At 45.3% G+C, this 13,427-nt stretch overlaps 2 protein-coding genes across 3 annotated transcripts in view; one reads left to right on the top strand and one right to left on the bottom strand.

The window, feature by feature from the left end:
- Positions 1 to 13,427, top strand: part of LOC126094532 (protein SPT2 homolog) — a 591,136-nt gene that overhangs the window by 232,646 nt on the left and 345,063 nt on the right. The window contains exon 2 of the mRNA XM_049908953.1: positions 7,260 to 7,529. Within this exon, the coding sequence (XP_049764910.1) occupies positions 7,260 to 7,529 (270 nt within the window). The remainder of the gene's footprint in view (positions 1 to 7,259; positions 7,530 to 13,427) is intronic.
- The window catches only part of LOC126094533 (zinc transporter 1), a 679,313-nt gene that overhangs the window by 485,803 nt on the left and 180,083 nt on the right, over positions 1 to 13,427 (bottom strand). The window lies entirely within an intron of this gene.

Below are 13,427 nucleotides of genomic sequence, written 5' to 3'. Positions count from 1 at the left end.
GTCTGGACATTTTGTTTTGATCTACCTACCGCTTTGACGTAAGACCAAAATTTCTTAGGATCTTCTGCCAGGTCAGTACCTAGAACATATGCAAAGCAGCGCAGTGAAGGGTTAAGTCTGTCTAGGAGTATTGGGAGGTTTGAACCTCCGTCCTCTGGAATGCGAGTCCAATGTCATAGCGCTGTCTCTACCACCTCCCTCGGTCACTCTGGCAACAACGCAAATTTACTGCCTCGTCCCGCTGACTCTTGTTACAGCAGCGGATTTGGTGGTGTTGTGGCATCATAATCATTTCACTGCATTCTTTATCCGCCTTCGTAGCCAAGGTCGCGGTAACGCGCACCTGTGCGGTGGTGCTCAACTCGAGTCTTTGTGACATTTTCACTGCCAGTATTTGGCCGGCAAGGGGCAGAGGGGTGGTGGTGGTGTAAGGCTCATGACCGTCAGTCTTTGCGCCAATACGCCAATAATAGGAATTAAATTCCAGACCTCTGCGCAGGGTCTCGTGAAACGAGGGCATGTGGTACTGGAGAACGTAAATGGCGATCCGTAGGTCGGGTGGGGACGTTAAGTTAGGCGGCCAGCTTGGTGCTGTTCGAGAGGATTAGGCTGTGTGTCGGCACCGCGCTCCACCCGATCCCTTCTTTCATCATCATCATCATCATCATCATCATCATCATCATCATCATCATCATCCAATACGAACATGACACTACACTACACGACACTACACTACACGACACTACACTGCGCGCACGAGACACGAATTCACTTTATTGCTTTCTTTGTTTTGGCGACATGGTATCAAGTCTGCAAGATATTTTACATATTTCCTTCACGTGTTCTCCCACAAAAGAGACTAGATATTTGATAGGGAAAATTATTCACGTTTTGCAAAACCTGAACAAAGAAAAAGCTTACAGCGTCTATAGATAAAAACGTAAATACACTACTGGTCATTAAAATTGCTACACGACGAAGATGACGTGCTACAGATGCGAAATTTAACCGACAGGAAGAAGATGCTATGGTATTCAAATGATTAGCTTTTCAGAGCATTCACACAAAGTTGGCGCCGGTGGCGACACCTATAATGTGCTGACAGGAGGAAAGTTTCCAACCGATTTCTCATACACAAACAGCAGTTGACCGGCGTTGCGTGGTGAAACGTTGTTGTGATGCCTCGTGAAAGGAGGAGAAATGCGTATCAAGTTTGCGACTTTGATAAAAGGCGGATTGTAGCCTATCGCGATTGCGGTTTATGGTATCGCGACTTTGCTGCTCGCGTTGGTCGAGATCCAATGACTGTTAGCAGAATATGGAATCGGTGGGTTCAGGTATTGCCGTGCTGGATCCCAACGGGCTCATATCACTAGCAGTCGAGATGGCAGGCATCTTATCCGCATGGCTGTAACGAATCGTGCAGCCACGTCTCGATCCATGAGTCAACAGATGGGGGCGTTTGCAAGACAACAACCAGCTGCACGAACAGTTCGACGACGTTTGCAGCAGCATGGACTATCAGCTCGGAGACCATGGCTGCGGTTACCCTTGACGCTGCATCACAGGAGCGCCTGCGATGGTGTACTCAACGACGAACCTGGGTGCACGAATGGCAAAACGTCATTTTTTCGGATGAATCCAGGTTATGTTTACAGCACCATGATGGTCGCATCCGTGTTTGGTGACATCGCGGTGAACGCACATTGGAAGCGTGTATTCGTCATCGCCATACTGGCGTATCACCCGGCGTGATGGTATGGGGTGCCATTGGTTACACGTCTCTGTCACCTCTTGTTCGCACTGACGACACTTTTTGAACAGTGGACGTTACATTTCAGATGTGTTACGACCCATGGCACTACCCTCCATTCGATCCCTGCGAAACCCCACATTTCAGCAGGATAATGCACGACCGAATGTTGCAGGTCCTGTACGGGCCTTTCTAGACACAGAAAATGTTCGACTGTTGCCCTGGCCAGAACATTCTCCACACCTCTCACCAACTGAAAACGCCTGGTCAATGGTGGCCGAGCAGCTGGCTCGTCAGAATACGCCAGTCACTACTCTTGATGAACTGTGGTATCGTGTTGAAGCTGCATGGGCAGCTGTACCTATACACGCCATCCAAGCTCTGTTTGACTCAATGCCCAGGCGTATCGAGGCCGGTATTACGGCCAGAGGTGTTTGTTCTGGGTACTGATTTCTCAGGATCTATGCACCCAAATTGCGTGAAGATGTAATGACTTGTCAGTTCTAATATAATATATTTTTGTCCAACGAATACCCGTTTATCATCTGCATTTCCTCTCGGTGTAGCAATTTTAATGGCCAGTAGTGTTTTTATGTATATACAATCTGGAGAAAATATATGAAGTTTTGAAATATTTGTACGATTTTTTTTTCTATTCTTTCAGTTTCGCAGAAGAGTGTAGCATTCACCGAAGACACTCTGTCAAAAATATCCGCTATAAATTTAGTTTTGGCTGCTAACAAACCGCTGCTAGTCGCGTCATGCTGATACCGCATATACTGGGTCTGTTTTAAGGTGGCTCGTTCCTCAAAGGCTCATACCCACCGTCCAGGGCTTCACTGGACGACATGACGTTGCTTCCCCTGGCACAGTCACCACACCACTTGACGATGGCCTTCCCTTCCCCTCCCCTCCCCTCCGTTGACGCACAGTGCGAATCGAGCTCAATGACTGGGACGTGCCGGCCAGACAGCCTCCTGTGAAAGTGGCGCGCGCGGTCTCAACTGACGCTCCGACACGCTGTCCACTCTTACAGCGGCACCCTACTCCTGTAATGCTTCTCATAGGCGTGAGGTCGCGCTCGCCTAGCAGCAAGTGATCTATGTATCCTTTATTGTATGATTATATGATAGCGGAACCAACACTGGTAGCAGTTTCTTCTGTAAAATATCTGGGAAGTATGGGTGCGGAACGATTTGAAGTGGAATGATCATATAAAATTAATTGTTGGTAAGGCGGGTATCAGGTTGAGATTCATTGGGAGAGTCCTTAGAAAATGTAGTCCATCAACAAATGAGGTAGCTTACAAAACACTCGTTCCACCTACACTTGAGTATTGCTCATCAGTGTGGGATCCGTACCAGATCGGGTTGACGGAGGAGATAGAGAAGATTCAAAGAAGAGCGGCGCGTTTCGTCACAAGGTTATTTGGTAACCGTGATAGCGTTACGGAGATGTTTAGCAAACTCAAGTGGCAGACTCTGCAAGACAGGCGCTCTGCATCGCGGTGTAGCTAGTTGTCCAGGTTTCGAAAGGGTGCGTTTCTGGATGACGTATCGAATATATTGCTTCCCCCACTTATACCTCCCGAGGAGATCACGAATGTAAAATCAGAGATATTCGAGTGCGCACGGAGGCTTTCCGGCAGTCGTTATTCCCGCGGACCATACGCGACTGGAACAGAAAAGGGAGGTAATGACAGTGGTACTTAAAGTACCCTCCGCCACACACCGTTGGGTGGCTTGCGGAGTATAAATGTAGATGTATATGTAGATGGCGCAGCCGTGTATAGCCACAAAAGTTTTACCGAAGTGGCAAAAGCTGTGGAATCCTACGCTCGAGTGCATATACAGGGTCTCTCTCCAATGGGTCATCAAGTGCATTTCTTTTGGTGCTTCGACAGATACTTGCAGTTTCATTTTTGTAATGTGTAGTTGAACACAGCCCAAACAAACGCTGCGTATCACAAATTTCCTACAACGTCCAGTGTAAACGGAAGACGTCGATTTCTTTCCCGTTGCTAACAAAATGATTTTTGAAGTGAAATTTAACGAGCCCATTCGATAGAGTGGTCCCAGATCAGTCCAGTCCGATATCCTGTTTATAGATATTAATAGGGACAGCAAAACACGAAAAATAACCAGGCCTCCAGCAGTGGCTGAGTATCACTGGTGCATGGCCCACACGAGATGGGGCAAGTCAGGCGAGGAAGACGTATCGAAGAAAAGTCTACTGATCCTTCGGTGTCTGCTGTGGGTCTCAACTGCATTAGATACCGCTTGACAGAAATCCAATACAGTCCAATACTGCAACACTTTCAAGACGATTTCACGCGGGGGCGAGGTATTTCAGTTTCGACATCACTAACATGATAACTTCTAGGTAATGCTATGAAGGTTTGAGATTAATAAAACAGAGCACAAAGTCGACGAAACACCTCTAATTTAGCTTAGTTACTGCACTTTATGAGTGAAAAGACTATACATTTACCAAGCCATTCCTGACCAACTGAACAGTCAATGAATTCTACATTTACATCACATTTAAGTGCATGGCAGAGGGTTCATCGAACAACCTTCACAATTCTCTACTATTCCAATCTCGTATAGCACGCGGAAAGAATGAACACCTATATCTTTCCGTACGAGCTCTGATTTCCCTTATTATATCGTGGTGATCGTTCCGTCCTATGTAGGTCGGTGTCAACAAAATATTTTCGCATTCGGAGGAGAAAGTTGGTGACTGGAATTTCGTGAGAAGATTCCGTCGCAACGAAAAACGCCTTTCTTTTAATGATTTCCAGCCCAAATCCTTTATCATTTCTGTGACTCTCTCTCCCATTTTTTGATTTCCAGCTCAAATCCTGTATCACTTCTGTGACTCTCTCTCCCAATTTTCGCGATAGTACAAAACGTGCTGCCTTTCTTTGAACTTTTTCGATGTACTCCGTCAGTCCTACCTGGAAAGGATCCCACACAGCGCAGCAGTATTCTAAAAGAGGACGGACAAGCGTAGTGTAGGCAGTCTCCTTAGTAGGTCTGTTACATTTTCCAAGTGTTCTACCAATAAAACGCAGTCTTTGTTGTTAGCCTTCCCCACAACATTTTCTATGTGTTCTTTCCAATTTAAGTTGTTCGTAATTGTAATACCTAGGTATTTAGGTGAATTTACGGCTTTTAGATTAGGCTGATTTATCATGTAACCGAAGTTTAACTAGTTCCTTTTCGCACTCATGTGGATGACCTCACACTTTTCTTTATTTATGGTGAACTGTCCACTTTTTGCACCATTCAGATATTTTTTCTAAATCATTTTGCAGTTTGTTTTGATCTTCTGATGACTTTATTAGTCGATAAACGACAGCGTCATCTGCAAACAACTGAAGACGGCTGCTCAGATTGTCTCCCAAATCGTTTATATAGATAAGAAACAGCAAAGGGCTTATAACACTACCTTGGGGAATTACCAGAGCTGTTTCGGAAAGTAAGGTCCTATCGGTCGCGAAATCAAAACCATAGTGAAAATCAAAAAATTTTTATTGGGAACAGCCACACCTTTCAGCTACCCCTCTAAATAGTCGCCACTCCGACTTTGACATTTGTCGTGGCGTTGTACAAACTTCGTAGTACCCTCGTCACAGAAAGGAGCCGCCTGTGCTTTCCACCAATTCTTCACTCTGGTCTGCCTTTCTTTGTTTGTGCCAAAATGTTGTCTTCGTAGCCAGCAGTTCACGTGAGCAGAGGTAAATAACGGAGGGAGCCAATTAAGGGCTGCTGTATCGTGGGTGATCAAACACTTCCCATCGAAAACGCTGCAGGAGCGTGGTTCATTGTCCCTGTAGAATGCGGCTGAAAATTAAGTTGAAGAAAGGAACGCATGACATTTATGTTATGTGGGTTGCATAGCTTCAGGCGAAATCTCTCATCAGATCCACAAACTTTGCGGTAGACACTGTTGTTTCAGGCCTTTCTACGTGATCACTTTGCGTTCTGAACTGAAAAGAGTCAAGTGAAGCGATCGACAGGTACGTTAAAGACACTGCCCAAAACACCTCTGATAAGTTCCATCGGATTTTCACAGTGGTTTCCATTTCGCGCCTAATCGGACCTTACTTTCCGAATACGTCTCATATGTAGCTTACATATGATTGTGTGATGAAAGCGATCTGTCAGTTTATTGAAAAGAAATTATTCTGAAGCCAACTATGGACAGTTTTGACAGAAGCATGCTGTCATCATCTGATGTACGAAAATTTAACGTCCTACAGTGTAAGCAAATTGGTTTGTCAAAAACAAGAAAACGAAAATTTAAAATACGCATAGCACAAATGTATTCACTAGCCGGCCGAAGTGGCCATGCGGTTAAAGGCGCTGCAGTCTGGAACCGCAAGACCGCTACGGTCGCAGGTTCGAATCCTGCCTCGGGCATGGATGTTTGTGATGTCCTTAGGTTAGTTAGGTTTAACTAGTTCTAAGTTCTAGGGGACTAATGACCTCAGCAGTTGAGTCCCATAGTGCTCAGAGCCAAATGTATTCATTCAACTGACATATGAGTAAAATAACACGTACAACTACCACTGCAGCTACATCTACATGACTTCTCTGTAACTCACAGTGAAGTGCCTGACAGACGGTGCCCATGCAGTCCAACGTGGGGCCACTGCATTATCCGAATGCCCCACAAATCTAGACCTTGCACGATGCTGCCAGCAGATCGAATAGAGATCCTTCCAAACTCACGTAATAAAATGTAATACGTACAGCAGTCATCTTGATATTATATTGGACCAGTCTCGTTGACTCGGTTCAGCATCTTCAGGCCTTAAAGGACGCCGAGAGGGTGAACTCCGATCGTATACACGATTCTATCAGTGGCCAACAACTATGTCCTGTTTTGTCCACTGGTGGGATCTTGTATATGATTGGACTTCACCCCCCTCAGCGTCAGTTAAGACCTAAAGATTGGTTGCAGTATAATAAAAAACGACGGTTGTGTTTCATTTTATTACGTAAATGAACGGCCGAAGTCCCACAGACCATCAGTCACGAGGGTGGACATACAAAAACATTTAAAGCTCTGTCCGGCGCTGACAACGTCTCTCACGAGTATGCGGCATCTCTGTGTCCTTCAAAATGATCACCCAACAACCCACGCTATTCACGTGCATATATACTCTACCATGCTTTGTAACAACATTCATGACGAACAGCAGTAATAACACTCTGGTGGCTGGCCTACCTGCCTCAGTGAACCACAACTGTGATCATTTGCACACCCACCGGCAGTGTGTAATTTTACAAATGCATCGGACTGTGTGTTATGAGTGCTTCACTTTTTTTATCAGGCAGCGTACGTCAACATCATTCGTGCAGTTGGAGTACAATTTAAAAATAAACTAAGATTTTACGGGGGATCTGTATTCTCTGAAAAAATGCTACGCTATCTCGCTAGAAGAAGCAGCGTCGACACAAAATGTCTCAGCTGACATTCATTTCTGTTTCGGCAGATATTCTTCCAAGAGACGGACGGGGAGCCGATACTGATCGAGGATGAAGGAGATATAATCGTCGCACTCTCCGCCATGGATTCTAAGGTAGAGGAGGAAAAGGAGGAGGACGAGGAAGAAGATGAGGAAGAGGAGGAGGACGAAGAGGAAGATGAAGAGGACGATGAGGGTGAAGAAGACACGGAGGAAGATGAAGATAAGACAGAAGCTGAAGAGCAGACCGACGACAGCGAAGAGCAGGGTGGAGAGAATGGAGGCGCCAAGAGACAGGTGAGTCCGCTCTCCAGTAGGGCGTCACACCCTCTGAAGGCGCTTTTCCTCTCTCTTTCGATGAGCAGTTGGTGAAGCAGCCACTAACTCGTCGGCTTATCTCCGTCCAGAGCAGCCGTCCCGTTTGCTCGGTATTTCCACCTCTTGCACAGAATACTGGAAAAGGTCTGCTTCTCTTGTTCATTCCATTTGAGATCAACTATACAACATGAAGCGCAAGGCGTTAAAAGGATTCATTGATGTCAGTTTTGTCTTTTCTTGCTATAAGCCTACGAAATCTGACGAATTTTTAGTACAAGCTGAGCTCCAGAAAAAATTGTTTGCAGAGCTGGTGCGGGTATAACTCTGAAGTTCTTTTTGTTTTATTTCTGTTTAGAGTTTTTGAATAGGGTCTCAACAGTGCTGTGACAGGCGATCGCGCGTGGGCAATGCTTACCCGCAGCTACCGGCTTCCCATAGGCGCCATAATGGAAGCATTCGTTCGCAGTTACGTTAGCCTGTGCTTCTTTAGATTGCCACAGTGACACGAAAACGACATAATCGCAGTGATGTACTTTCCGTGTCCAAAAGACGGGAAAGTGGTCAAAATTTATCAACAGCGTAGAAAAGTTTGTGGAGAACACACTGTAAGCAATAGAATGGTGAGAAAGTAGGTTACAGCATTGAAAGTGCGAAATGGGTGACCATCAGTATTAGTGAAGACCTGACGCAGAAATGTGGTGCAAAAATTCATCAAAACAAACCATTCACGATTTCTCTCTTATCTATAACAAGTTTCCTTAAGTTTCAGCGCCACTGCAACGACGATGGCGTTGTAATGGCAGAATTCAGGAGCTGGTTGTTAACTTTGTTAAATGCCTTAATACTGGAGGGAATTGCGTTGAAAATCTGGGAAACATATATAGGTACTACTGTAGCAATAAAAATGTTTTAAAAATGCCTCTCTCTCTCTCTCTCTCTCTCCCCCCCCCCCTCACTCACTCTCCCCCTCACTCACTCTCTCTCCCTCTCACTCACTCTCTCTCCCTCTCCCCCCCCCCTCTCTCTCTCTCTGCCTCTGTGTGTGTCTGTGTGTGTGTGTGTGTGTGTGTGTGTGTGTGTGTGTGTGTGTGTGTGTGTGTCTGTGTGTGTGTGTGTGTGTGTGTGTGTGTGTCTGTGTGTGTGTGTGTGTGTGTGTGTGTGTGTGTGCAACATTTATTACTCAAAAAACACGCCTTGCATAAGGGCGTTGACTGAACCGCAGAAAAATTTATTAATGTGACTGGTCTGAATAACAATCGTTAACTTTTCATTTTCATTTATTCTGTTTTCACTTAATTGCACAGCTGTCTCACAGACAGATGTTGTCTAACCACTTCGTAACAGATCCTGTAGGTCTATGGAATTACAAAAGCTGAATAATGAAATTACACTATGAACATACCGATGATAAGACAGAGACTACTTCATTTTACAGGAATTAGTAACATAAAGGATCCCTGCCACAGCCTGTTATTACGAAAACGGGGGAACGAAAATCTGAATTCATAAACCTGGAAAAAATTCTGAGGGCTCCTTACATCAACGGTTTTTCTTTTTTCCAATGAATTTTTGTGACTTAATAATACACTTACATAATGAAATGGGCCTAAAGTATTTCTATATACAAGGGAATTTTCCACGGAAAGAGCCTTCACGTGTATCTGAAAGATGCAGTTCATTGCTACCTGCCTGCAGCTCGTTTCCAAGGCTACTGAAATTTCAGTAAACGCAGAACAAAAATGAAGAATTCGCAAAAAGGGAATTCAGGTGATGTAACCTGGACAAGTAGGAAAAAAAACAGGTATTCCGGCATTTCATTGGGAGCATTAGGCAAACATTAATTGGAAAAGGGAAAGATATACAAGGGCGGGTAAAATATGCTTTCACTGTTTCATCAATGAAAGCTACAACACGAAAAGGTAGACAAACAAATGAGGCGCAGCGTAATCAAATGGTTCAAATTGCTCTGAGCACTATGGGACTTAACTGCTGAGGTCATCAGTCTCCTAGAACTTAGAACTACTTAAACCTAACGAACCTAAGGACATCACACACATCCATGCCCGAAGCAGGATTCGAACCTGCGACCGTAGCGATCGCACGGTTTCAGACTGTAGCGCCTAGAACGGCTCGGCCACACCGGCCGGCGCAGCGTTATCGTTGAATACCATATGATATACAGTGAGGTGACAAGAGACGTGGGATTGCGATATGCACATGTACAGATGGCGGTAGTATGGCGTACATAAGGTACAAAATGGCAGTCCATTGGCAGGGCTGTCATCTGTACTCAGGTGATTCATGTGGAAAGGTTCCCGGCGTGATTATGGCCGCATGACGGGACTTTACGTAATGTAAACACGGAATGATAGTTGGAACTAGACGCATGGGACATTCCATTTCATGAATCGTTAGGGAATTCAGTATTCCGAGATCCACCAGTGTGCCGAGAATACAAAATATCGGGCATTACCTCTCACAAGGGAACCTCCCCATCGCACCCCCCTCAGATTTAATTATAAGTTGGCACAGTGGATAGGCCTTGAAAACTGAACACAGATCAGTCGAGAAAACAGGAAGAAGTTGTGTGGAACTATGAAAAAATAAGCAAAATATATAAACTGAGTAGTCGATGTGCAACATATGAAACATCGAGGAGAGCGCGAGCTGAGGAGCGCCGTGGTCACGTGGTTAGCGTGAGCAGATGCGAAACGAGAGGTCCTTGGTTCAAGTCTTCCCTGGAGTGAAAAGTTTAATTTTTTATTTACAGTTTATGTCACAAACTCTTATGTTTTCATCACTTTTTTGGGAGTGATTATCACATCCACAAGAAAACCGAAATCGGGCAAGGTGGAAGAATCTTTTTACCCATTCGCCAAGTGTACAAGTTAGGTGGGTCGACAACATATTCCTGTCATGTGACGCACATGCCGTCACCAGTGTCGTATAGAATATATCGGACGTGTTTTCCTGTGGAGGAAGCGGTTGACCTATGGCCTTGCGATCAAATGTTTTCGGTTCCCATTGAAGAGGCACGTCCTTTCGTCTACTAATCGCACGGTTACTAAACTTATTACAGTGAACAGAGACGTCAATGAACGAACGCACATATCATAACTTTGCGAAAATGAAGAAAGTAAACTTTTTACTCGAGGGAAGACTTGAACCAAGGACCTCTCGTCCCGGAGGTTCTCACGCTAACCACGAGACCACGGCGCTCCTTACTTCACACTTTCCTTGATGTTGCCTATCTTACACATGGACTACTCAGTTTGTATATTTTGCTTATTTTTTCATAGTGCCACACAACTTCTTCCTGTTTTCTCGATTGATCTGTGTTCAGTTTTTCAAGACCTATCCACTGTGCCAACTTATAACTAAATCTGAGGGGGGTGCGATGGGGAGGTTCCCTTGTCAGCACGGGCAACGCAGTGGCCAACGGTCTTCTGTTAACGGACGAGACAAGTGGCGTTTGCGTAGTATTGTCAGTGCTGACAGAGACAAGCAACACTGCGTGAAATAATCGCAAAAATGGATGGGGAACGTACGACGGAAATACGAATTACGGCAGTGCAGCGAAATTTGGCGTTGATGGACTAATGCAGGAGACAACAGACGCGAGTGCCTTTGCTAACAGCACGACGTCGCCTGCAGCGCCTCTCCTGGACTCGTGACCGTGTCGGTTGGACCCTGGACGGCTGGAAAACGGTGGCCTGGTCACACGAGTCCCGATTTCAGTTGGTAAGAGGTGATTGTAGGTTTGGAGTGTGGCGCAGAACTAACAAACCGTGGACGCAAGTTGTCAACAAGGCACTGTGCGAGCTGGTGGTGGCTTCATAATAGTGTGAGCTCTCTTTACATCTACATCTACATTTATACTCCGCAAGCCACCCAACGGTGTGTGGCGGAGGGTACTTTACGTGCCACTGTCATTACCTCCCTTTTCTGTTCCAGTCGCGTATGGTTCGCGGGGTAGAGCGACTGTCTGAAAGCCTCCCTGCGCGCTCGAATCTCTCTAATTTTACATTCGTGATCTCCTCGGGAGGTATAAGTAGGGGGAAGCAATATATTCGATACCTCTCGAAACCTGGCGAGCAAGCTACACCGCGATGCAGAGCGCCTCTCTTGCAGAGTCTGCCACTTGAGTTTGTTAAACATCTCCGTAACGCTATCACGGTTACCAAATAACCTTGTGACGAAACGCGCCGCTCTTCTTTGGATCTTCTCTATCTCCTCCGTCAACCCGATCTGGTACGGATCCCACACTGATGAGCAATACTCAAGTATAGGTCGAACGAGTGTTTTGTAAGCCACCTCCTTTGTTGATGGACTACATTTTTTAAGGACTCTCCCAATGAATCTCAACCTGGTACCCGCCTTACCAACAATTAATTTTATATGATCATTCCACTTCAAATCGTTCCGCACGCATACTTCCAGATATTTTACAGAAGTAACTGCTACCAGTGTTTGCTCCGCTATCATATAATCATACAGTAAAGGATCGTTCTTTCTAAGTATTGGCAATACATTACATTTGTCTATGTTAAGGGTCAGTTGCCACTCCCTGCACAAAGTGCCTATCCGCTGCAGATCTTCCTGCATTTCGCTACAATTTTCTAATGCTGCAACTTCTCTGTATACTACAGCATCATCCGCGAGAAGCCGCATGGAACTTCTGACACTATCTACTAGGTCATTTATATATATTGTGAAAAGCAATGGTCCCATAACACTCCCCTGTGGCACGCCAGAGGTTACTTTAACGTCTGTAGACGTCTCTCCATTGATAACAACATGCTGTGTTCTGTTTGCTAAAAACTCTTCAATCCAGCCACACAGCTGGTCTGATATTCCGTAGGCTCTTACTTTGTTTATGCGGAACTGTATCGAACGCCTTCCGGAAGTCAAGGAAAATAGCATCTACCTGGGAGCCTGTATCTAATATTTTCTGGGTCTCATGAACAAATAAAGCGAGTTGGGTCTCACACGATCGCTGTTTCCGGAATCCATGTTGATTCCTACAGAGTAGATTCTGGGTTTCCAGAAATGACATGATACGCGAGCAAAAATCATGTTCTAAAATTCTACAACAGATCGACGTCAGAGATATAGGTCTATAGTTTTGCGCATCTGCTCGACGACCCTTCTTGAAGACTGGGACTACCTGTGCTCTTTTCCAATCATTTTGAACCTTCCGTTCCTCTAGAGACTTGCGGTACACAGCTGTTAGAAGGGGGGCAAGTTCTTTCGCGTACTCTGTGTAGAATCAAATCGGTATCCCGTCAGGTCCAGTGGACTTTCCTCTGTTGCGTGATTCCAGTTGCTTTTCTATTCCTTGGACACTTATTTCGATGTCGTTTGTGCGAGGATTTAGAGAAGGAACTGCAGTGCGGTCTTCCTCTGCGAAACAGCTTTGAAAAAAGGTGTTTAGTATTTCAGCTTTACGCGTGCCATCCTCTGTTTCAATGCCATCATCATCCCGGAGTGTCTGGATATGCTGTTTCGAGCCACTTACTGATTTAACGTAAGACCAGAACTTCCTAGGATTTTCTGTCAAGTCGGTACATATAATTTTACTTTCTAATTCACTGAACGCTTCACGCATAGCCCTCCTTACGCTAACTTTGACATCGTTTAGCTTCTGTTTACATGGAACGGTCCTCCGGTTCAACTGAACCGATCATTGCTTGGAAATGGTTATCTTCGTCTGCTTGGAGACGAACGTCATGTCCCCCAACCGACGATGGAATTTTATAGATGTGCTGTGTCGCTGGTTCACAATTATTCGCGATTGGTTTGAACAATATTCTGGACAATACAAAGCGAACGATTTGCCCGCCCAGATCGCCTTACATCAATCCCATTGAACATTTG

Source organism: Schistocerca cancellata, chromosome 8 (assembly GCF_023864275.1).
Source record: "Schistocerca cancellata isolate TAMUIC-IGC-003103 chromosome 8, iqSchCanc2.1, whole genome shotgun sequence".
NCBI classification, from domain to species: Eukaryota; Metazoa; Arthropoda; class Insecta; order Orthoptera; family Acrididae; genus Schistocerca; species Schistocerca cancellata.
This window is presented reverse-complemented; position numbering and strand designations above follow the sequence as displayed.